Genomic DNA, 24,933 nt, shown 5'->3' with positions numbered 1-24,933 from the left:
CGGGAGGGAGAAACGAAGGAGCCGCGGAGAAGCCAATAAAGGGAGACAAAAGAAAAGAGTAACTCATTTCTAAACTTTAAAACAAGAGATAAAAGCGGACAGGCTCCTTCTCTCCGGCAGCACCGTGTGGGAAGCTGGCAGAGGGCGAGAGGCTGGCACGCAGTGACCCCCACCCCAGCGCAGGAATGGTTCGCCCCGCAGTCGGCCCCGGCAGGGCGGGGCTGCGGGCGGAAGGCTCCGAGAGGAGCGGGGCGGGGGCGGCGCCGCGGGCGGGGGCGCTTGGGGCGCCGTCCCGGCCTGATCCCGCCTTACCCTGCGCGGGGGCTGCGATGGCTCCCCCCAGGAAAGGCGACCTGAGCGCGGAGGAGAAGGACTTGCTGGCAGTGATCGCCACAGGTGAGCCCTCCCGGCCCTCGCCGCTCGCGGCCCCGGGCCGCAGCTCCCACGGGCCCCGCCGGCCGTGCCCGGGAGGGATTTGGTGTCCCCGCCCGTTGGGGCGGCGGGTGAGGCGCCGCCGTTACCGGCCGCTCGCCGCGGGCTCCCCTCGCCCCCGGCCGCGCTCCCCAGGGCACGGCGCTGGGGGCCGCCTGCCTTCCCGCCCCGCCTTCGGGCCGTGCCCTTTCCGTGCCGGGAGAGCGGCTGATCCCGTGCGAGAGCCGCCCTTGCTCTCGGGCAGGCCCGCGTCACCCAGGGAGTGCAGCGGGGGCTGGGGAAGCTCGGCTGGGCGGGTCTAACTCTGCCAAGGAAGGTTTGTATCTTATTGGCAAAGTCTGTTTATATTTGCCTAATTACTGGTGTTAATGTCTGCTGCCAAAAAATTAAAAAAAAAAAAATTCTTGGGGGTAATCCAGTTTTCTAGCGTGTTGTAAGGTTTTTCCCATGTGCTGTTGCCAGACCAGGGCATCTTTGCAGGCATGTTATTCTCACATTGTCAGCACTTGAGCTTGTTTGGGGTGTTGTGCACCTCTTATCCCTTATAATGTTCTATTTTACTTTTCCTTATACTGTGTTATATTGTCCTCTTAGAGAGAGGATCAATGTCTATCTGAAGGAAGGGTGTCAAGATGATAGAGCCAGGCACTTCCCGATGGTGCCAAGCAATAGGACATGAGACAATGGGCAGAAACTGATGCACAGAAAATCCCACTTGCATAAGAGGAAGGACTTCTTTACTGCCTAGTTGACTATGCACTGGAACAGATTAACCAGGGAAGTTGTGGACTCTCCCTCCCTGGAGATACTCAGGAACTGTCTGGATGCAGTTCAGTTCCATGTGCTCTAGGATGAGCCTGCCTGAGCAGGGGAGGTTGGACCAGGTAACCAGACTGCTGTGGTTCCTTCTAACCTGACCCATTCTGTGATTTTGCATTTCATGTGAGTGTCACAGTTTCATTGCACTGTCTGTCACACATGCTTATTGCCAGGGGAACTTTCTGTCATTTGAGTTTGCTGGTCCAGCAACGTGAATGTCGTAACCCCAACTAAATAGTTACCCTCCAACTGGTATTTTGAAAATCATGAGCAACATTCATTAGTTGGAGGCAAACTACAAACACCTTGTGTTCTATGCATTTCTATATGTAGTCTCCAGGCAATTTGAACCCTTGAAAGTTTTGCTACAGTTTTGGTGCTTCACTCTCAGTTGTATTAAAATGTTCCTCTGTGTCAGAGACACAAGCGTAGGACAGCAGTGAATTTATTGTGGACCAGAACCAGTTTGATTGACTCACTTTAATAAGAGTTTCAGAGCCTGGTCTTGTAGAAGCGTCTGTCTGACTTACCTGATGCTTCTGATTAGGGTCATGGGATAATTCAGGTTGGAAGAGGCCTCAGGAGGTCTCCAGGCCAACCTCCTGCTCAAAACACATCAGCTGTGAGGTCAAATGTGATTGCTCAGGGCTTTATCCCATCAGGCCTTGAAAACTTCCAAGGAGGAAGGCTCACAGTGTCTCTGGGCAGTCTCTTTGCCTTACTGGGATCGTAGTGAAAATGTTTTTCCTTGTCTCCAGTCTGAAGCTTCCTTTCATTTCAGCTTCCACTTGTCATCTCTTGGCTTCCTACCATGCCACTGGGAGCCTGATTTGAAATTTTAGCTCTGGCCCATTCTAGAAGTCTGACTTCCATCAGTTTAGTGTCTTGTTGGAAAATCCTTCAATGTTTTGTCATACAGAACTCTTGAGTTTGTAAATGCAACTTTGCTTTGCTTATATTAAAATTTACTTGAAGATCACCCCTTGAAGACTTTCTCTTGCTGATGTTTGTTCTTTGGCTGGGGCATTCTTCTGAAAACTGATCCAGTTTTTAAGAAGCTTTTAACATGTTTATATGTCTATCTGGGGGACTGATGATTTCCCTGACTGTCAGTCAGGAGTCTGTATTAAGTGTGTGAGGTGACTCAGGTGATTGTCTTTTTTTTCCTGAAATTAATGAATTGAAAGAAATAGTAAAAGCCCATGTAGTGTAGTTAAACCACACCAAAAAGCTTTATTAAAATAAATTATTTCTAGTATTTCAATGGGATTTCTTTAGCCAAAACTGAAGTTGCAAGAGCTGTTTTGCTGAAAAAATTGGTGGATGACTTCTGAAAGAGTGAAGATAAACATGAAAATAATTAAAATAAGTTACACAGTGCTTATTTTTAATAAGCACATCACTGCTGAAAGATTGAATCAATAATTAGAAGTTTCTGTTAATTTGCAATAATGTTCTCTGAACTCAGACTCTTGGAATGTTCTTTTATTTCTTTGTGCCTGTAGAACCTGTGTTGGCAGTATCTGAATAGTTCTCTAGTGGGCTTTAAATTGGGTTCTTAGACCTGTGGCTTAGCCAAAAGGATTTTGGTAATGAATTGAAAAATAGTAGGACAGTAGAATTGAAAAACAGGTATAGCCTGTTTTTCGTGGCACATTTTTTTTCAGACTTTAGTCTACTTATATGTTTGGCAATTTTTAGAAATGTCAATGATCAAGCTATCTGGGTCCTTGTCCTTTCTATCTCTATTCTCTGTTACCAAAGCAAATTCATTCCGCTCCTGTGAATGTGTTATGTTGCAAATTTCAAATTGAAACAGGACAAATGATGTGAGTAAATGATAAGGCGTGTTTCATTCAAACCAATAAGTCTTTAAAGTGAGGTAATTTCTTTTTTTGAGAATGTATGCAGCTCTTTTAGACAAAAGAGATGAAAGCACAAAATGTGTTAAAATGCTCAGTATCATGATACTCTTTTGGAGCTGTTCATGTGCTGTTTGAGTATCCCATTCTTGTGTGTGTTGGTCAGTTACTTGACAAAGAATGGGTGTTTATTTGTAGTTCATGCTTTCCAACTGCTCTTTGATGTTGTGAGTTCTTGGCTTTTAGCTTCTAGCTTCTAGAATATAACACTGTTCATTCATAAGCTTCTTCACTAAGTGCAATTGATTTATTGGTGGTTAATCTACATCCCATGCAGTTAGCATACAAAGATTTTGATTCTAATGAGAAATTGAAATGACCGTGTTCCTCCAGATTCTCAGTTTATTCTATTTCTCACCCCCTTTTCTCTCTGTGCCTTTTTATTTAAAGGAAACACTGAGGAGGCTGGAAGGCTCCTGGGGAGCAAGAATGTCCGAGTCAATTGCCTGGATGAGGTACTGCAAAACTGTGCAAGCATTATGCTGAGTTTAATAAGGAAAATGCTAGGTCTGAAGGTCTTCATGTTAAGTAACATTTCTTTAATAGCAGTTGCTGTAGCCCTGAAAATCAGAGTTACGCTCGAGATATTTCCAGCCTGCAGGTGAATAATGAACCTTTGAAGAGTTCTTACTGTTTCTTAAAGAAAGTTTAAAGATTAATGTTACTTAAAAGTACTACACTGTATTTTGTCTCAAGTTCCAGCCTCAGCTTTGTCTGTAAGGTAAGATAAATGCTGCAGCAAAACACATGGGGATGCTCCCTGCCTTCTTGTCACCTTCACAAGCAGTAGTCCCTCTGCTTAGTCCCTCTGTGGCAGACACAGCACCTGTCCCCATCCCATGCTTGGGCCTCACAAACACATTTGGAGGGTGTGTAGCTCAAACAGAAATGGAACCACAGCCTTTTATACAAGTGATAAACATGTAGAGGGTTAAATCCTGAAGTGCTACCTGAAGATGGGAATAAGTTTTTGGAGAAAAGAACCTTGTGTGATGTTCATGTTTCCTCTTCTTTTTCTTTTAAAAATGGTTTTCTAAAGCATGCAACATTAATATGAAACGTAACATGCAAGCAAAACTAATTCCCCATCATGCATATTAAATCCATGGGTAATTTATCAGTTTAAATATTAAATTTGTGTTTTTTCACAGCTTTATAATTTCACTGGGAAATTCTGGTAATATGTCTAATTCAGCTTCTGGCTCAAAGCAGCTTCAGCTCCAGGGCCAGATGAGATTGCTCTGAGTTTTGACCCGTCTGGCCTTGTAAATCTCTTAAGGATGGAGACTGTCCAATATTTCTGGTCAACTTGTTCTACTCTCTTACTGTGATTTTGGTGGAAAAGTGTTTCTCCGATGTCTGAACCTCAGCTCAGGCTCAGTGTCTCTTGCCCTCCTACCATAAGTGAAGAGTTTGTCTTGTCAATGATCTCCCTGTCAGCTCTGGGAGGCTGCTATTGGGTCCCACAAAAGCCATTTCTTCTCCAGGCTGTGCAAGCCCAGCTTCTGCAGCCTGTCTTCACTGCCCAGGTTCCTACTGTGTAGTGGTGGTACTCCATTGATTTTGTTGCAGTTTATCCATGTCTTTATTGCACTGGAAGGCTCAAAATGGGACAGGGTATATTGTAGATGTGGTCTCCTGAATGCTGAATAGAGAAAAATTGCCACCACTTCTACCAGGTATCTTCATGGGACATTGTTAACCTTTTTTTTTCTGCCAACAGATCCATTTTCTGATTGTTCTTAAGTCAAATACTAAACCTGAATTTGTTGTATGAATTTCAACAAGTTTCTGTAAAACCAGTCAAACTAAGTTTTACAGTGAACTTTAGGAACCTGAGACACAATATAAATGTGCTTGCAAGTGTGCTTTATTGTATGGACATCAAAAGGTTTTCCTTAAGTGTAATTGCTGAAGTCATGCTGAATGATGGCAGGTTTGTTGCAGTATTAGTGCAACATCCAGGATTAGTGTTGAGAGGATGTGGCTTATTCAAAGAAACCATATCTGAGTTTTGCCTCAGGCTATTGTTGTAGAAGAAATAGTATTAACAGTATTTACCTAAGGCTCACATCTGACTAAGTAAGGCCCATGAAACTTTAAAAGTTTATGCAATGGACTTCTTGCAGACTCTTTCTTTACCTCCAAGAATGGTGTGTAATCATGCATATCAAACAGGAGAGGATTCAGGTTTGTTTAGGTTTCTTAAATCCATCAGCTATGTGAATATTACAATTTTTCTTTTATAACCCATTTTCGCTCCAATGTATTATTCTAATATCTGTACATAAGTAAGTGTGTGAAATCTCAGTTAAACATCAGCTTCATCTGTTACTCATTGTTGCCACAACTGGAGACTGCTCTCAGTGCATCAGGTCTTTGGGTTTTTTTCGCTGTTGCCTTAGTTGCTTATCTTGACATTCACATTTACATTACTACTGTTCCTTGTTTTGTTAATGTTAAGAAGTAAGGAAGCCCTGAAGATGGAATGCTTAGGTATTAAAGTGGGAGCTCAGTTCAGTCAGACATTTATTTCCATCCTTGAAGACTTTTTTACATGAGAGAATCCACAGAATGAGCACAGGTTTAATGTAATTCTGTCTTCTAGCTGTGGTACAGCAAGCATGAAGTCACAATTTAATAATTTCGGGCTGAAGAACACACAACATCAGAAGCAGGTTGTTATATAGTGCACTTCCTAATTTAAAAAGAACCCACACGTAATCTGTTCCTTTCATTTTTTGTTTGAGTGTATATTCTAACTGCTTGGATCCACTTTCTTGTAGATTAAAAACTACTAACAATCAGCTATCTTTTCTCTGTGTACCTTTAGACAAGGACCAAGTCATATTTTAACATCCTCCAGATGCAGTGACCTTTAAAGTATGTTGCCTAAAGTTATGTTTCTGCAGCAAGTGAGCTATAATAGTGGCTCTTTTTCAAATATTTTCCAGTTGTTTTGGCTTCTTTTTTTAAAAATGTACATACGAGCTGGACGCAGCATTTCAGCATTGCTTCTGCTGTTGGTACATGTATTTAAAAATAAAAAATTACTTCTCTAGTCTGTTTGCTTTTCCTGCCCTTGTTCCAAGACTCCCTCGTACCCTTCACCTCCTGCTGTCTGCCGAGCTCTGCTAGGAGTGTCAGCACAGAGTAAGATCCCTTCAGTCAAGTGAGTTTCCCAGATGCACATCTTCCAGAAGGTTGGAGATATCCAGCAGATACTGGTTTTTCTCAGAACCCTTTCTGACCAAATCAATTGTTTTCTTGTGTCTTAATCACTGTCTCTATGAAAACAAGTACAATGGCTTTTCTGCAAAACTGGTCTTTAACAGTTTGGCAACTTTAAAACTTCAGGGGCATTTAAGTTCAGGTGTTCTCAAACATTGGGACAAATAGATGGGCTGTAAAAATGGATGTAAAATAAAAACAAATATATTTAACTTAAATGCCCACTGCTTAGTCATTTTTAATGGAGTGTTGATAATTTGGAAACTTAGTATGGGAGAAAGTGTTCAGAACTTTTATTTACCCTGAGAGCACAGAGCTTGTAAATATTGTGACTTTGTTGGCAATTTGCTGACTTGAACTCCATCTGCAGCATGTGGCTAAAATATTTCAGATTGTTATAGAAAGGCAGGCTCAAGCACATGGGCTTTCCAGCTGTGGAAGTTTCCTCCAGTCACGTTGGTAGTTAAGGTTGCAAAGGAGTACTGTGGTACTATATCCCCGTTTTCTGCAGATGAAGCCAAGAGACTTGACCTGAAAAGTATATAATTTTTCTCTATTTAAAATAACTGTAAGGTTATTAATAATCTTCTTACATACAGAACTATCATCTGACATTAGCAGCATTACTTTTTTCCTCTAGTTTGGTAATACAACATTTAGAAGCAGTCCACTTCTCTGTGCTACAGAACTGAACACTTCCTGGGAATTACAGCAGCAGCCTGCTTATTCATGGCTGAGATGTGTGTAGCTTCACTCATACTGAGTATGTTCAATGGAGGGTTCCTCAGGTAATCTGTCTTGCTATTCTCATGTGAAAATGCCATGCTAGCAGAAAATGCAAGATCCTTGGCCTTTGTTGAGGAGGAAGGGTTTTGTCTTTTGATGTTTTTTACTTCAAAATAAACAAACCAAAAAAAATTCCACTGCTAGTAAGAATTATCTGGTTTCAATTCAGGTTGCTGATTGATGTAGGCTTTAACTTTTCATCACTGCAGATGAACTGAGAGATCATCAGAGGAATCTAATGTGTTACATATGTGAAACCAACAGCTGAGCAGGATGACTATAAAAGAGAACTATAGCTGTGATTGACACTTACTGAACAGTATTTCATATTCTAATCAGTCCATACTTATCTGCAGCTAAAATTATTTGTGTATGTAGCTGTTGACCTCCTTCCAAATCCTGCTTTCAGGAAGTTTAAGTTGTATAAGAGCAATCTTATTCAAAAGCTTGAAGGGTGAAATTTCTAGAAGCTTTCATCCGGTGAAGAGTCAAGTTGTATTTCTAGACTAACAGCATTCAGTACAAGAGAGTTGATTTTGAAGAGATACATCAACAAGTATTTTTGCCTTGTAGCACCTGTTCTTTTTACATCATTTTTAGCAGTATCCCAAATAAAAGTAAAAGCCAAATCCAGAGTTATGTGTTTTGTTTATAATTTTCTGACTTGAACTGTTGCCTGAACCTGCAGGATAAAATAAGACACTCTTTCTGTGTTAATATGGGGCTGCATTCCTCATTGGAGCAATGATTCCAATTCTCCCTGGAGAAGGGAGAGATGGATGCCTTAATATTGCTGGCATACAAGTGTCTACAGCAGTTTTTCAGCTAGGGTTTTGATAGCCCTTTCACTTTGCTGTTTTTTGTTTTTTTTTTTTTACTTTTCCCACTCTATTTGAATAGCTGGTACTCACATGTGCAGTGCCTTACTGTACCCCAGTACCTGCTGAGGGACTGCTCCAGTGTAATCCAGCCTGTATGCCCCATCTTGACAAGGTTCCATGCTTGAGAAGAAGGGTGAAGTGAGCATGGGAATGTTGGGAGCACTTGGATTGTGCTTTTCACTTGAATAACACAGGATTATGTGGCTACTTCAGTGGTGAATTATCATCCTCTTAGCCACAAAACAAGTATACATGTGATGTCTGTGCTCTTACATAGTCAGCATGAGTGTTTAAATGTTCACAAAATGGAGAGGTTTTGTGCCAAATATGCATATGTCACTGGAGTGGGAGATATTGTGTTTTGTTTGTTTGTTTGTTTGTCCCACTTCTTGTTCCCTAGCTGTCCTGTATTTCCCCATTCCTCTGTTGACGAAGGTTGAGCAGGAGTTTTGTTGGAAACTTCCTTTGGAGGTCCTAGGAGGCAGAAGTTTGCTTTTCCATTTTATTATCTTCATAAATTTGTTTTTATTCATCCTATTCAAGCACACTAAGCTGGATGCTGACGAGAGATTGATCTTTCTTCTTCCTCTGTGCTGGAGGTGGAGTCCAACCCTTCCCCAGTTTTGGTACTCATCTGCCTGCCCCTCCACTGACCCTGCAGTTCATTGTTTGGGGTTTTTTTAGCCAATTGACTTCCCCACCATGGAAGCAGTTCTTGGAATCCCATTCCTCAGTCTGCTTTTGGACTATTTTCAACATGAGGAACAGGGAAGATGTTCTGTAATGGCTGGGCTGGCTGTGCCAAGAGCCCTGTTGTGCCAGGGAGGCCTTGTTGGTTGGTGAGCTGGAGAACCCAGTCAAGAGAAGTGCCAGCTAATTTTTAGAGGCGCTTAAAATGCCTCTAAAATTGGCTCTGCAGCAAACTCTATTCCTCTTGAATGGTGAGACGTACAGGAAATACTTGCAGCCCTGCAGAAGAGAAGTTACCATGTAACATACCTACAAAAAAAAAAAGCTGAGAAGGATTCACTTTTGTCCTGGGGAATAAGATTAAAAAGCTCGATTTTTTGGTCAGAAGAATGTTGCATGGTAACAGCTAGGAAAAGGATCCTTCATCTGATATTTCATAGTAGAACAAAAATTTGTTTCATCTGTATGTTTAATAAACCATCTGCAAGTTTTGTCTTTTAAGTTCATTGTATTGACAATCCACATGTCATCTGTGAGAAAACAGACTGTTGCTGGACCTGTCTTTGCAATCAGGCTGAGAAAAGTATTTGCAGTCAATCTGGTTTCAGTGTAGGGACATAATACAGGATACCAAACATTTCCAGATACATTTGTGTCTAGCCTGACCCTCTTTTGTTTGCTGTGAATGTGAAAAACTGATATTAATGTGCCTTTAAATCCAATTTTATAGCAACCATCTGATATTTTCTGCCTGATATGTTTTTTTGATCCATACCAGAGCCTGATGCTTCCAAAATTAAATCAAAGGATTTTAGAAAAGTTTTCTGGGAGGAGAGGATAAAACAAACCCAGTTCTTTACTTTGTCATATAATCTTCAGGTCTTAATTGGAACAACTGACTTTCAAGATAAAACCAAACTTAAAAGTCATTGTTTTCTAAAAATTCTCCCATCAAAAACCGTGCTGTGTTTATATTCCCTTACTTTAGTGCCTTTCTGTGCTGTTAAAGGAGACAAATCCCTACTGTGACTCCAGACTGGGATTGGCCTGTAAAGTTGCTTTTGATCTAACATTATGAAATGTAATATAATAAAATGTATTTTATATGGTGGGACAGAAAGTCTTTATTCAACATTTGAGACACCCCAAATGAAATCTAGAAAAGGCAGTCTGTTTCGTAGTCATGAAGGGATCTCTTTAGGTATTTTATTTCTTCAATGGCAGTTTATATTGCAGTTTACCAAAATTTGTAGGTTACTAAAATATAATGAATCAAGTAAGCACTTTCTATTATTTTCAGTTAGGATGGAGAGTAATGAAACTGTAATACCTTAAAATTATTATACTTGTAACTTTTCCAATTTCTCTCACCTTTAGAATTTTTTTTAAATTATATTGGTAAAATTAAACTTACTTGGGTTTTACTCAGTCATAAATTGAAACAAGAAATACATTAAGGCTCAAACTGACAATTACATTGTTTCAGAGTATCACATTACCAGGCATTTACAGAGCTGCAGTAATGTACATGAATGTACTCAAGCCCACAGCCTTGACTGGCAAAGAAAAGAACAGAATGCCATTTTCATTTTCTTGAGGGACAAACTAAAGCACTCTCCCTGGTATGCAATATTGAAGAGTGTTCTTGGACAGTTAAAGTGTCTTGGCTGATAATGTGAATCCTGACCTGATGTTAAGTGAAAATAAACAGCATATTGGAAAAAGCATACCATATTCTGAAAATGGAATGTCATGCAATTTTATCAACCAGCAGCATGCTTCTCCCTGCCCTTGAAGAGAGATAGAGCCTGCTCTAACAGTTCACCCTAGTTCTAAAAATTTCCTCTGGGGTTTGCCCAGCTTTACCTTTATAATCACACCTCAGTCCTCCCATGCTGAAGCGAATCCTTTTTGTACTGGGGCAGTTGATCAAACCAGCCAGGATTGTTAAAGTCTGACAAGAGCTGTGTGTCTTTATGAGGGCTTTCAGGGCTCTGGCTGATCATGGTCACAGTGCCAAAAGGGTGGAGAAGTGGGAGAGAGGCAGATGGCAAAATTACCAGTAATCAAAACTAAAAATGAACAAGATGGGTTTCAGAGATTGAAAATCTTTGTAATGTTTAAAACAACAGCAGCCTATTTCTAGTTTTCTTGTTGCTTATCATATAAGCCACAGCAGGTGAGAAAACAGTAACCTAGGAAGCTAACAAGTTTTCTAAACCAAGCTTTTCCAACTAGCAGAAACATTAGTTGTCTTCAACACTAATGTCTTACGTAAAAGGACTGTGATAAATTGACTGTAAATGGTTTTCATTTGTTAAACCATGCTTTGTTTTCAAATCTATAGCACAGCATAATAAGAAAACTGTCACGGAGATCTGCTGCATGTTAGTCACCATACTTTTTCATTAAGGTTTTGTGAGGTTTTTTTGGAAATAAAATACTACAGGAGGCTTTGGTAGTTATATTGTTACATCAAGAGATGTAACATTCTTTTTTGTATGCTACTTTCTTCTTTGTTTTGCCAGCATGGCATGACCCCTCTGATGCACGCAGCCTACAAAGGGAAGGTGGACATGTGCAGGTTGCTGTTGAGACACGGAGCTGATGTAAACTGCAATGAACATGAGCATGGATACACTGCCTTGATGTTTGCTGGACTTTCAGGTAACTTCTTACTAGACTCAGATCACTGATTTTTATGACATCAATGAGTAAAATTTGCCATAAGTTAATAATTTAAAAGTAAGTGTTGACATGCTTTTATTATTCAGGTTTGCTGTTATTTATGTGAACCATGCAACTATGTCATGACCAGTAAAATCCTGCAGGCAGTGCAACAGGAGAGCCTCTGTTCAGGCTCATATAAAAATTGATTTTGAGGCATGCAGTCTACTTGTCCTGTACCTACTTTTTCCTGTTTGTTCAAGATCTCAACATTCACTTTCCTAGGACGGTTTTCTTGTGCAGTGGGATAGATTCTGTTTACTTAGACTGTGTTACACTGAAAATGATGCTGCACCAATAACTTTTGGTAATATCTGACACTTCTCAATCCAGTATTTTTCAAATTTTGTCTTCTTCCTACATTATTTTTCCAACAATCGTGTGGGCTTTTAAAAATGTATTTAGTAAGTTTTAAAACCATGTTTTCCCAAAATAATTTTCGTTCTTCTCTTACATTTTTTTTTTTTTCATGAGAATGCTTATAGCTGTATATATTTCCTCCTGCCTCAAGTGGTGGTTTGCAGCTTTCCTCTTGCTATTCTTTTCCCCTGATGGCTGGAACAGTAATTTCCTTGAGTGAGAAAAAGACACTACATTAAAACATTGTTCCTTCTGGAGAAAAGATTTGATTTGGGAATATTAGGTTATTTTAAGTATTTTTTATAAAAATGAGATTTCAGGGGAGTCAGGGTTCTTAACAAGTAGAGTTTAAACTGCCTTCATTTATCATAAGTATTTAAAAAAGGCTTACATATGTACATGAACCTTAACTAGATAATTAGATTGTTTTTCAGCTGCAACTTCGGTGAAAAGATTTGTGAAATTCCAGTGTTCTGTGGTATTGAGCAATATCACAGCTGCAGCAGATAGATGAGAACGAACTCTTAGAAGCTGTTAAATGACTGCAGCTTTATAGAAAATGCTGTATTTTTACCATTTTCTCACAGCTGAGCTTTTAGCCTGTCATCCTGGGTGTGAAAGCTTCTGAATGTTGACTTTAGAGTCTAGTGTCTGTGAGCACAAAAGGTACATGAGCACTACTGATGCAGTGACTGTTTTTAAACATTCATTTTCATCCACCATCCCCTTTTTGTATTCACTTTTCTGACTTAGCATTTGCACAAAAATGAATAAAGTAAGAATACCTTTGAAAGCAGAACCAGCAGGAATGGTGACAAGTGTCCTTTTTTAGTCTCTGAAGGGCACCAATTAAGTAATCTAATCTTCCCATCAAATTTTAGCTTCATTTTACTTGGTATTTAGCCCAGCCTGAACACCCAGTTCCCACTGTGGAGAAAGGAACAATCTGTTCTGCTCATGGTGTTCCTGCTACATCGTAGTGCTGAATGTGTTTTTCTTCTCAGAATAGAAAATGTAGTTGAGCTGTTAAACTAGATTAGTAGCATTTCCTCCTATACTGTTGCCCAGAGGGACCAACCTCTAGTATAGCTACATGAGTATTCCTCCCATAATGGGAATACTTCCTCCATGGGAAGCTGAATGTGCATTACAGAGAGCAGAGTTACACCTGTTGGAACTCTAAATAAGCACGCCTTTCTCTTAATCCATGCTTAAAATAATGACATTAAGGGCATTCATTTTCCTCAGTGTTGTTCCTGGTCTTTAAGAAATTCAGTACAACTTTTCCTGAAGCATAGAGAATTACAAGTTCTGATTTGTCCTTGCTCTCACTCCCCATATCTTTCCTGCAAATTCAGGAAACAAAGAAATCACCTGGATGATGTTAGAGGCTGGAGCAGAAACTGATGTTGTCAACTCTGTGGGAAGGACAGCTGCTCAGATGGCTGCTTTTGTGGGTAAGATGAAAATTATTACCATTTTCTAAACTCCTAAAGAAGTGAAGTGTTAGAGTCTCATGCTTTTTTCTTGGAGAAACATTATTTAATTACTTGTTCTGAACTGACACGTTGTTGAGCTTTGTTGTCCACATCTCATCATGTAAGAGTCAATTTGTGTCCTATTCCCATGTTTGATTTCATAAAAACACAGATGATCTTAGCTGTGAGAACAGGTGCTACACAAGTGTGTAACTTTTTGCAATGTCACTGCTTTGGAAACAGTAAGAGGAAGCTGGTTGCATTGGCGGGGTCCAAAGTGCAGCACCAGGTGCTAATTGGAGCTTCCCTTGTGGGAAGGGACAACTGTAGTGCCAGGAGTCAGGAGCTCTGCTGAGCCTTGCAGCATGAAACCCCCTGCCCTTCTCCCTGGCTTCTGGAAGGGGGAGAGGTCTTGGAACCTCTTCTGAGCTCTACTTACTGAGCTGAGCTTCACTAGAATAAGGTCAAGATTTATCATTCCAGCATGCAGAATTACCCCTGGCAAAGCATGCAACAAGCTTTTTTGCTGTTGTTTCATTTTTTTGGTCTTGTTTTTATAAGCCCTTTTTAAATTTTTTACCCTTCTTTACACTACTAGGTTCCTGGTTTAGTGTCCCATTTCTTCTCTAGGAAGGAGAGTTGATGAAATATTGTGAGGTTAAATGGAGTAATTTCCAAAGGCACAGCTATTGCTTCCCAAAAACAAGGACCTGTATTTTCTTTCAAACACAACCTTCTCATGGTGTTTGAATGCCTGAGAATTCCCTTTCAAGTCCTTTTGGTGTTCTGAATTCAAGGCTACCTTGCCATCTAGATTTACTTCCTTGAATAGTGATTTAGTGCTGTTTCAGTTTTCAGTTTATCTTATTGTGCTGTTTTAAAGAAGAAAAGGCTGACATTGCTCACTTGAAGTTTGAGCAGCAAAACCTTAACTATTCATTTAAGTATCAGAGAAGTCTATTCCTATTAATTATCCTTTGGATTTGGAGAGTCTTTTCCAATGTGATGGTGTATGGAGTGAATGGGGAATATTATCTACAACATAATTTTTGAGAATTCTTGTTTAAAATCTCATCACATCTCCAAGGTAGCATAAATATTTTCAGGCATACTGAGATACACTGCTCTCTAAAAGTCTGCACATTGGAATCTATTCCTGTTCCTTTTTTATTCTTTATCCAATCAACATTAATTCATCTGCCTGTGTGTGGGGAGTGAGGATACTTCTTCCCCTGTCATTTGTCTTACACTGTGCTCTATTAGCTCAGAACTGTCTCTTCTAAAACAGTGGAAGATTTTAAATGCTGGAATTTGGTTGGCTGTGTCTTCTACTGATTATAGGATTAGTGCCAAGACAAATCAATCAATTTAAAGAATGTGGTCCTGGACTAGAAAAGATAAGTTTTACTTTCCCTTTAGTCAAGTAATACGTTGTATTGTCAGATGTAGAAAACAAGAAGATGGTGTAACTTTTCTCATCTTGTTACTTTCATTACAGTCCTTTTATTTTTTGTAAACTTTAAGCATGTTTCATTCTTATAACTTCTCCCACTGCAGGTTAATACAGTAATGGCTACTTCAGGTCTGAAAACTTACAAGTCTCAATGCAAATGTCATTAATTTCAAAAGTACAAAGTGGAAAAATCTTACCTTGAAAAATTATAGCACCAGTATGAGACTACTAGTATAGTATAATCTGGGGGGAGAAATAATTGTTCTCTTAGTTCTCTTCCTGCATTTTCTTCCCTGGCTTATCAGGGAAAGAGAATGCAGGAAGGGGACAGGTTATTCAAAATGAATTTTCATGAGGGCATTCCCTGTTGGGAGTCACAAGTTAATAGCACTTACTGAAGATTAAAGCCACATGCAAGAGAATGACAAGAGTTGCCTCTTTGTAGTGCAAAATATATCATGCAAAGCTCCTTTGCATGTGGGTAATTCTCACTTGTATTACTTAGATTTGGGTTTAGGGTTTTTTTTTTTAATTATTTCACTGGTGATTCTTTTTCTTGTGTGCCTTTAGGTCAACATGACTGTGTGACTGTCATCAACAACTTCTTTCCACGTGAAAGGCTGGACTACTATACTAAACCACAAGGCTTAGACAAAGAACCAAAACTGCCAGTAAAATTAGCTGGGCCTCTGCATAAAATTATTACTACTACCAACATGCATCCTGTTAAGGTGGAGTAATACATAAATTGTATGTGTTTGTTGGCGTGGGAGCAGTTTCTTTGTGTCAGAAAGCATTCTGCTCTTCTGCAAGTTCAACTGAGATCAAAAGCATTATCTGCTAATTCAGCTACTTCTGAAAATGAGGAAGAAGCAGGCTCAGCATTTAGATGTGAATAAGAAATTATTTCAGTGTTTGTATGCACCAGAATCTTGAACTAACACCCTTAAGTAGAGAGGTTCTTACTTCCTACATCTGTAACCATAAATAGCTGTCTTTTTTGGCTTTATTTCTCAGCCCCACTGGAAGTGGAAACGTGCAACAGTTTCCTATCTTAAGAAAATCTCATTGTTCTCTCAATGCTTTTCTCAGCATGTATCTTCCTACCTTCATCCCTGGTTTGCCACAGTAACATCTACCACTGCTGCTGTTTCTGAAACTATGTGCAAGAGAATGTTTATTTTACTTCCCAGGATATTGCAGGGAAGTAAAATAAACATGTCTTTTATGGTTTGCTGCCCCAGTGTAGTTGAGAAAAATGAATACACCTAAATTCAAATACAAATTCCTTGAGCTTGCCAATCAAAGTCCAGAATTGGTTAACAGTTTCCAGCCAGGTATCTGCAGTGCACAGAGACAGTAGTGCATCAGTGGCAGCTAATTGAGTGAGTGGAGCATACAGTTTCCTCTTAGAATATTTTATTCAGTGATTTACTGGACTACAGGAAGTACTCCACAATTATGTGAGGTCGATGTGTTCTGTGCAACTGCTTAAATCATACAAGTCCTTAAACCATACAAGACTAGTGTTCAAAAGGAAAGAGATTTTAGTGTATAGTGTAGGTAGTTTCTATAACTTTCTTTAGAAGTAGTTTGGATTCTTCAGATTCTTATTCTAAAAAAAAAAAAAACAAAACAAACTTGCCATTTTTAATACCAGTCTTAGTTGTAGATGTTTTCTTATATGGGAACTGTGAATTACAGTATATTGAATAGGAATGGTAAATAATGACTGGAAAAAGAGAGGGAAGACTGCATAAGAAGGAAGTAGAAGAATATCAGAACCTCCACTGAAATTCAGCTACAATGAGCTGTATAAGCTTTAATGCCAATGCACAAATCTTAACTGGATTACATTTTCTTCAATCTTCTAGATTGTGTTGCTGGTGAAAGAGAACCCTCTGTTGGCCGAAGTAGAAGCACTGCAGAAATGTTACAGGGTTCTGGATCTCATTTGTGAGAAATGCATGAAACAGAAAGACATGAATGAAGTTCTTGCTATGAAAATGCACTACATCAGTTGCATCTTCCAGAAATGTATTACATTTTTAAAAGAGCGAGAGGATAAACTAGATGGGTTTATCAAAAGGTGAGTATTTCTACAGAGAGGTCTGAAAGCACATGTATGCCTTGCTGTTACAGATACCAGGAAAAAGACAACTGAAGGAACAGATTGAATTGGTTTGGATAAAGGCTATGGCAAATAACTTGTTAAATAATCCCAGCTGCATTTACTTCAGGGTGGCACTGTCTCCCTTTTTTCTGTGTCTGAAGTGACACTGTCCTTTCCTGGGTACAAAGGAAACATACCGAGAATTTCAGCTCTGCCAGAGCTGGTTAGAACTTGGCATTTACATATGCACCATGAAGCAGCAGACAGCAATGTGTGATTGAAAAAAAAGGGGAGTGGTGGGCTTGAAAAAAGGACTTCTCAGTGTCCAGTATGGTTCATTGGGGAACATTCTTGTGCCGTTTTGCTCTCCAGCAGTTACGCAGGTTGAGATTTTTTTTCCAAAACACTTAAGAAAGTGAGAACTGCAAATCCCACAGACTCTGGATGAGACTTATCCTCTTAAATAACTTAGATCTCCAAATCTACTGAGTTACAAACCTGATCTGCCTGAGCTTACATGTCAAAGTGAGTGACCTGACTTTTAGAAGGATCCCATTCCCTGTACACCACTGTGGATTTTTACTTGAAATCCTCTGTGAGACTGAAAATAAATTATGGAGTCAGCTTTCACATAATGAAATTGAATAGTTCATCAGTGATCCATTTAAAAAAATAGTAGCCTAAGAGGTGTAAGGGCTATAACATGTTATTATAATAAAGTGGAATTTGTGATTTAAGGTATTGTTCATTTATCAGTTTTTATTATTACAATGATCAGTTATAAACAGCACAAAGCATTTTGATATTTTAGTCAGGTGTAGATAGTAGATAGTATACCTTTAGATTATTATTTTTCTCTGTGGCTGAATTAGTAAGTCCTGGTTTCAGAGCATATGTTTATATATTGTGTATTTCATAATGATTGTGCATTAGAATAAAAACATTTTCATTTGCATTTTAACATATGAACTTAACACATGAAGTTGCCAAATTATTATGAATTCTTCTCTATAATCTGAAAGGGAACAAAGTATAGCATGCTGTATGTGTTTGTTCTTGAATATTTACTATGTGATTTCTTATTTTACATGCATTTAAAAAAATTAGCCTCTTGAAAGGGAGAGATAAAGATGGTTTCCCTGTGTATCAAGAGAAACTAATTCGAGAAAGTATCCGGAAGTTTCCTTACTGTGAAGCCACGTTGCTCCAGCAGCTTGTGAGAAGTATTGCTCCTGTTGAAATAGTAAGTTTTTCCTGTCACGAAAATTCTTTCTCAGTAACTTGCATAGTAAATCCAGATTGAGACATCTTTCTCTGTAGCATATTATATTAAGCAAAGGGTTTGGTGTCCCTAAGCTCTTCGGAGCTGTATTTGACATATTGCAGGAAAATGCTCTAAAGTACTTCAACTAGTATTCTTTTCATGTGCCTATAACAAATGCTGAAACACCTCAACTTTTAAAGAAAACTGATGCAATGTGTTCTTCTCTCTGAGCTTTCTTTTCCTCCTCTGGTATGTCTGTTCAGTTTTCCAATGCCAGTTCACTTATTGAAATGGTAGGTTCAGATAAAAATTAACCTTAATTTGCACTCTGTTTTCACAATGTCTAAAATCCGTTTAAGATTGAATAATTTCCTAGATTTAATGCATTCATTTGTTCTGTTGTACACAAGAAGTTATATATGATGGTAGAAAAAGGAGAAACATTCAGTGAGGTTTCTTTTATCACAGAGAGGGAGAAGCAAGATGATGCAATGTGCAGCAAAATTTATACCTAAATTAGGAAATCAAAATTACAAGTTAAAAATCTAACCCCAGTCGTTCTCTTAGGTCCTTGCTAGCACACTCATCATTTTAAGACTATTTATTGCTTCATAATAAATTTTGCACAAGAGTTGCTGTTCTTTTTAAAGCATGTTCTCTCTGGTCTCTGAGAGCGAGATGTTGTACGCACAAACACCGGGGAATTGGAACAATCTTGTGACGTGTTTGGATTATTCAGAGCCAATTAAAAATAGCCTCCATCTTAAGTGGCTCCAGGTCTGCTAAAATGTCCTGAGGCTTAGTGCAATCTCTACTGTTTGCCTAAGCCTGGAAGATAAACACAGTGTGAAAACATAAGCCATTGTGATGCATTACAACTTGCTTTAGAGTAAACATTTTCTTTCCTGTTTGTTTTTTCTTAGGAGAGCCTGCAGTCTTTCATGCCTTTAAAGCAATGATGGTTTATTCCATTGGATTTCTGTCCAATGGAAAGGAGGAGATATGATAATTTTTATTTATGCGGAAGCCTTTGACTTTTGTCATTGCCCAGTTACTTGGATTCAGTCTGGGCATCTCAGTATTGTAGTAGTTATGATTGTGCATATTCCATGATAATGTGGCAGTTTAAGGAATTACTTAAGAGCCAGAACAACTTGGCATTTTTTCTTCAAATATTTACATCATTGCCCAAAAGAATAGTTTTTATGTATGGTTACCTAAACCTTACTGCTTGCATTGCATGGGAAGGATGCTGCAAATAGCATCTAAATAGTAATATGCAAATAATTGAAAATTTCAAGTTCTGACCATTTGGTCTGTAGCACCTGTGTGCACTGAGCACAACAGTGACAAATGAAGCATTTTTTTTTGTGTGCCAGCCCAGAGATTGAGCTACAAAAATCTGTTGCATAGGATCTACAGATGTAAAGAACGTGAAGTTTATTAATAACTTATAGAGGAAATACTGCAGAAGCTCAGGGCTTAAGTTAACTTCATATACAAAAGTTTATCTAAAGATAAATCTTAAGTTGTGCATGTTAGGTGAAGTTCTGTGATTTGGTTTTATGTTTTTAGTGAGACCGACACTTTGTTCATCGGTTCTGGTCTTTCCTTGCACATCCCTCTCTGCAGCAGTGCTGGCTTTTAATCTCATTGCCACCTCTTGTCTTTCAGGGCTCTGACCCCACAGCTTTTTCTGTGCTTACACAAGCGATTACCGGCCAAGTGGGTTTTGTGGATGCTGAATTCTGTACAACTTGTGGGGGAAAGGGAGCAGACAAAAGATGCTCAGTATGTAAAATGGTAAGAATAAAAAAAAATAGTTGCACTGAGGTGCTGAGGATTTTGAATGCTTTCCTATTTACTGTGCATTCACGCCTGCACTGAAGACATTCAAACATGTACTTCTGAGAAAGATGCCTGAAATTCACAAGTAGGAAAGAGCACTCGGATTTCCAAGTGTGTACGCTTAAGAATGAAGAAAGAGCAAAAATTCTGTATGTTTAGAGTTAATAAAAAACTGCTCTTTATAGATTCTTATATAGATTAGAGTCACTCCATATACCTTTAAAATTGCTTTAAAATAACATTAAGTGCTATACATAGGCATTTAACTTGCTTCACTAGGAAATGCAAGGAAATTCCTTTAGTACATGAAAATAAATTTATAACTGTGATAACTTTTAGGTGATGTACTGTGACCAAAACTGCCAGAAAATACACTGGTTTACCCACAAAAAAGTCTGCAAGATCCTGAAGGAAATTCATGAGAAACAAGAACTAGAAGCTGCCAAAGAGAAAAGGAAACAAGAAAAGAAGCAGAAGAAAGGTTAGGATCTGTTGTTCCCTTGCTGAAACTAATGCTGTGTTAACTGCATCACAAAGAGCAGTTTAACAGGTCTTAAAACTGTAACAGCTGAGGTTGGGAGAAAAATCTTTGATGAAACATAACAGCAAAGCTGAGTTTGTTGGGATTCTGGCCTTTAAATTTACAAACGCTGTATACTTTCCAAATGTGGTTTTTAATGATGCAGTGACACAGATTTCTACTGTGGAAGCATTCTGATTAACACTGCACTATTTCAAAATCCAGATCTTTAATCAAGCTAGTGCAGAACTTGAATGCTGCTCTATGTTTTGTTGGAGGTGCTAAGACAAGTTGGATAATAAGCAAGCAGCCTGCTCCTTCCAGTTGCAAAGGTTAAGGTAGATGTTAAATCTCCCATAATACTTCTCTTCATAATCACAGTATCAAGTTAATTGTGTTGTGTACTTTGAATGTGAGGAAAGCAAGCAGTAGTCTTTAAACTGCTCATGGTGGTTTTCTCCCTTGGAGAAACAAGTAATTAAAACATAATAACCTAATAAACACTGTATTGCCCCTTCTCATGTTTCTCCAAATGAAATAATAGGAAAGTAGGGGATGAAATCACTTTTTCTCTTTTACAACTTCCTAGATTTCCCTTCCTTTGTTTTAAGGATTGTAGAAGTGCACTGCAGAAATCATGGTTGCCTTACAATGGTAATGTTGTTCACTTCAGCTGTACTCAAAATAGCAGGATATAAATCAGTAATGTATCAGTAATAATTAAAGTTTTCGGCAGTTTCCTCTGTTGATCCTGTTACAAGAGTTGCTGTTGCATGGGATCAGGATGACTGTGGAAGTTGGAGGCAAGGATATTAGAAATTTTTGGATATATCGCATACCAGTGCAACAAAACATAATGAGCCATGAGTGGTGATGCCTCATGTGCTGTCCTTTTCAGAGGGAGAGGCAGGATCTCAGTGGATGGCTCTTCTCCCTTCCTGCCTAAAAAGGGAAGCTAACATTTTTTGTTATGTTTCTCCTCCATTATCTACATGTTAATCTTCATTAACTGATTCAAGTAGACGGCCAACACATTACAGACCTTATCCAATTATGCACTGTTAGTAAGACACTGAAGTCATCTGAGCTCCAGGTCACCTTGTGAGTAGTGTTGCATCAGAGCATTTCAAATCAACAGTAGTTTTATTTCAGAAAGTTGGTAATGCCCCCTACAAATCCTGTACATCAGGAAAGTAATAATTAAAAAAACAAATGCAACAGCTGCAACTACAAGCAAACTCAATAATTTAAATGTTTCTGCTACACAGGGGTGAGTGTCAAGAGAGTCCACGTTTCAGCCTGTGCTGAAGGCTCTTAGCTCACTGCCACATAAGACTTTGGCAGGGTTGAGGCTTGCTAGCTGGGACTGATTTTGGCTGGCTATCAATCACAACAGAGAGCAATAAACCAAGATATAACTACTTCTCCCAATTAGGCTTTCCCCTCCTTTTCAGAAGTCCTAGCATGCAAGCCCTACTTAGTAGAATCAGGTGAAAAAAGTTATTGAACAACTACTTTTTTCTCAGAAAACATTGCTTGAAGAGTAAAGGTGCAATAGCTTATTCTGTTCCATGCAGTCAAGTTAGGAATTTCAGGATGACTCATTTCAACCAAAGTTCATTGTTTTTAAGCACTTAATTTCTTCAGTCTGTTTTATGCAGAAATGCTTCCTATGTAGTGGTGTCCATGTCCTTTTGATTTAAAACAAACCCCACCTGTACTCAGTGTTTAACTGGCTTGCAGCCATTCTTTGAAAAGCTGGTGATAAGAATATGTCAATAAAGCATGTTTGAATTGAAAGTTAAAATAACTGTAGTATCCTACTCTGCTTCTCTCTATAATTAAAAAAAAAAGTAGTCTGGCAAAAATAGAAGATAAATTAATGAGAGCTAGGGTTAGTTTCAGTGTAACCTTATACCAACTTAAGCAAAGCCTTAGTGTTTTGAATTTTTTCAATGAAGATTTTCTAAATAAATCACTTCTGTAATTGATACAAAGTATCCTAGTGTTACTGTTTTTCAACAATAAAAATGTTTCCTTTCAGAGGAGTTCAGTGTTTATTAATTGTGTGATTTCTCTTTTGTTTAGATGAAATGCAGCTAGCAGAGGGTAGTTCTACAAGTGAACAACAGTCAGATCCTGGTCCAGATCCTACAAAAAATGTGGATCCAAATCATCCTACTGATGGAACAGAAGAACCTGAATTTACCAAAGAGATGGAGGCACTAGCACTGCAACCTGAAAGTCCACTAGAGAATGAAACTGCCTTAGATGACATTGATCTTCAAAAAATTCAAGATTCTGAGGAGTAAGAAGAGGGTAGGAAGGGACTGAGAGTTCTCAAGGGTACTGAAGAATTTTTTATGCTGACCATGTCTGAGTTCTTGGAGCATGGCTTATGCAAGACTTCTTTTAAAAGACAGAATGTCTCTGTCCATCAAGAGATAGAATACTGGCTATTTTGTCTATAAATACTCCAGGTTTTGTTGTAAATTGTCAAGATAGGTATTTATTATCTGCTAAAAATTAGTGGCATAGATCCATCTGTATGTATACCAATAAGCCTAGTGAAACTCTGAGTTTCTGTGGTTAATGAACCACATAGTGAAAAATGAACAGCATTTGATTTGGATTATTCATGTTTTCCAAACTTAAAACTTACTTTAATTGTAATTTAATTTTTTTTTCCTGCAAGTACATAGTTAACCTGTAGTTAAAAGCACTGAAAGGCCAACTCTTAAATTGCTATTTTTTTTCCCAGCACTTTATGAAGTTTTATCTGAAGGAATTCAGTAGCAATTAAGTTTCTGAAGATACTCATCTGAACTCTCAGTTTTTCATGACATTACTGTAAATATTTTTGACTAGTGAGAGCACAAAAATAATGTCTATTTTGTGGCAATTGTAGTAAATTAAACTGCTGTTTCAGGTGTCTCAAGCTGATGGTGAAATGTGTATTTCACTATTGGTTTGGTCAGAAATATTCAAAAATCTAATGAAGGGAAGACCAGAATGACTCAAAATATTTTGACTGACAAGAGTAATGCATTCTGAATTTTTCAGGTAAAGATGCGTTAGAGCACAGTGGGATGTTTCTTATGAAATATTTAATAAACAAAAAATGCTTAGTATTTTTCATGCTGAAGTGGTCACAGTCAATTAGATGAAAAAGTTCATGTGTGCATTGATATAACTGTGATTTCACTTTGGCTTTCAGCTGAATACCAGATCCAGAAAAGAGCTTCCCTCAACTTTGTTTTCCACTCAGATTTATTTCTGTGTCTCATGAAATCAATGGGAATGCCACAACTGAAAATATCACTTGCTGCATAAGGATGGCAAAATTGGAGACTGTCTTATTGTCAGCTGAATCAGTGGTGTTTTAAAAGGCAGTATTCTTCTAATCAGAGGAGTAAGGACCATCCTCGAAACAGAGAAAACGCTATTAATTTTTTTATAATTTAATATGTTGAAAGTTTTTGTTTAATATTCTCAAAACTGCAAGAGTGAGGATACATAAATCCACCTGTGCAGGGAATGTACCTGTGTTTTAATTTCAAGGATTAGTAGATTGTGAAGAATAAAGGGAATTTTTTTAAAAGGGGCTATGTGGCAATTGTGTTTCCTGCGTCTGTAACATTGTGACATTCTCATGTGACATGCAGGGGACTCCTGTAGCTTGAGTGTACAAATTTATCTTCATGACAATTGGCAGGCAAGAAATGCCTGCCTGGAACTCAGATCTGCAGTCATGCTGTAGTCACCCTCCACTCTGAGGTCTGGGAATGCAGAAGTGCTGCTGCCTCCCTGTTCCACTCACAGCATTTGGGGCTCACAGGGGTGTGTTGCTCTTCAGGGATTCTCTGAAAATGCCATCCCTTCAGGGCAAGAGAGTCAGGGTTGTGGAAGTGTGCTAAAATACCCAGCACCAATCCTGCTGTCATTCTCCCAGTAGTGGTGCCTTGCTCATTGGAAATCTTTGATTCCTCGACAGGCCACCAGACAACCTCATCTCCACCCTGCTTCCAACAGGAAGGTTGGACTAGATAAGCTCCAGAGATCCCTGCCAACACAGACCACCTGTGGCTCTGTGCTAACTTAGGAGAGAAGGAACTCAGCAGACAAGCTACAGCCTGAAAGAAGAGCTTTGAAATATTTAGAAAGCAGCATTGACTTTAAAGCCTTGACAGAATGGAAGGAGAAATATATGAGGAAGTGTATTATAAGAAATAAAAGTATTTATCCTGAGTTTCCTAAAAATTAGTGTGCAGTTTAGTACTTTCGGATAACAAAATTATGGTAAGGATTCCATTTCAAACAACTTTTATTATAACATTACCACTATTTATCATTTGTTATCTTAATTCTTTCACTCTCTATACAACATAGGTGAAAGAAATGTTACACTA

General features: G+C 38.7%; 2 protein-coding genes across 6 annotated transcripts in view; one reads left to right on the top strand and one right to left on the bottom strand.

The window, feature by feature from the left end:
* BZW2 (basic leucine zipper and W2 domains 2) overlaps window positions 1–430 on the bottom strand; it is a 55,012-nt gene extending 54,582 nt beyond the window's left edge. Inside the window, exon 1 of the mRNA XM_064411383.1 lies at window positions 313–430. The gene's annotated coding sequence lies outside the window, so the exon portion shown is untranslated. The remainder of the gene's footprint in view (window positions 1–312) is intronic.
* Window positions 171–24,784, top strand: ANKMY2 (ankyrin repeat and MYND domain containing 2). 5 transcript variants are annotated; one of them, XM_064411346.1, is made up of 11 exons: window positions 171–396; window positions 3,564–3,628; window positions 11,290–11,428; window positions 13,207–13,305; window positions 15,350–15,510; window positions 16,654–16,868; window positions 18,000–18,135; window positions 19,831–19,959; window positions 20,344–20,485; window positions 22,613–22,832; window positions 24,519–24,784. In XM_064411346.1, the coding sequence occupies exons 1-11, from the start codon at window positions 186–188 to the stop codon at window positions 24,568–24,570; spliced, it is 1,569 nt and encodes a 522-aa protein (XP_064267416.1). In that variant the 5' UTR covers window positions 171–185; the 3' UTR covers window positions 24,571–24,784. The 5 variants fall into 5 exon arrangements, with proteins under 5 accessions (XP_064267416.1, XP_064267431.1, XP_064267423.1 ...); XM_064411361.1 differs by having other exon boundaries at window positions 22,613–22,843; XM_064411353.1 differs by having other exon boundaries at window positions 22,613–22,870.
* The last annotated feature ends 149 nt before the right edge of the window (window positions 24,785–24,933 follow it).

Source organism: Passer domesticus, chromosome 1, assembly GCF_036417665.1.
Source record: "Passer domesticus isolate bPasDom1 chromosome 1, bPasDom1.hap1, whole genome shotgun sequence".
Classification (NCBI taxonomy): domain Eukaryota; kingdom Metazoa; phylum Chordata; class Aves; order Passeriformes; family Passeridae; genus Passer; species Passer domesticus.
The sequence above is the reverse complement of the archived record's forward strand: the minus strand, read 5'-3'. Positions and strand labels throughout refer to the sequence as shown.

Excerpts from the sequence above, each read along its gene's own strand:
- ANKMY2 (XM_064411346.1), top strand. The coding sequence starts at position 186 with ATGGTTCGCCCCGCAGTCGGCCCCGGCAGGGCGGGGCTGCGGGCGGAA. Across the intron at positions 397-3,563 it reads GCTGGCAGTGATCGCCACAG|GAAACACTGAGGAGGCTGGA; the intron begins GTGAGCCCTCCC and ends TTTTATTTAAAG. Across the intron at positions 19,960-20,343 it reads GATGCTCAGTATGTAAAATG|GTGATGTACTGTGACCAAAA; the intron begins GTAAGAATAAAA and ends GATAACTTTTAG.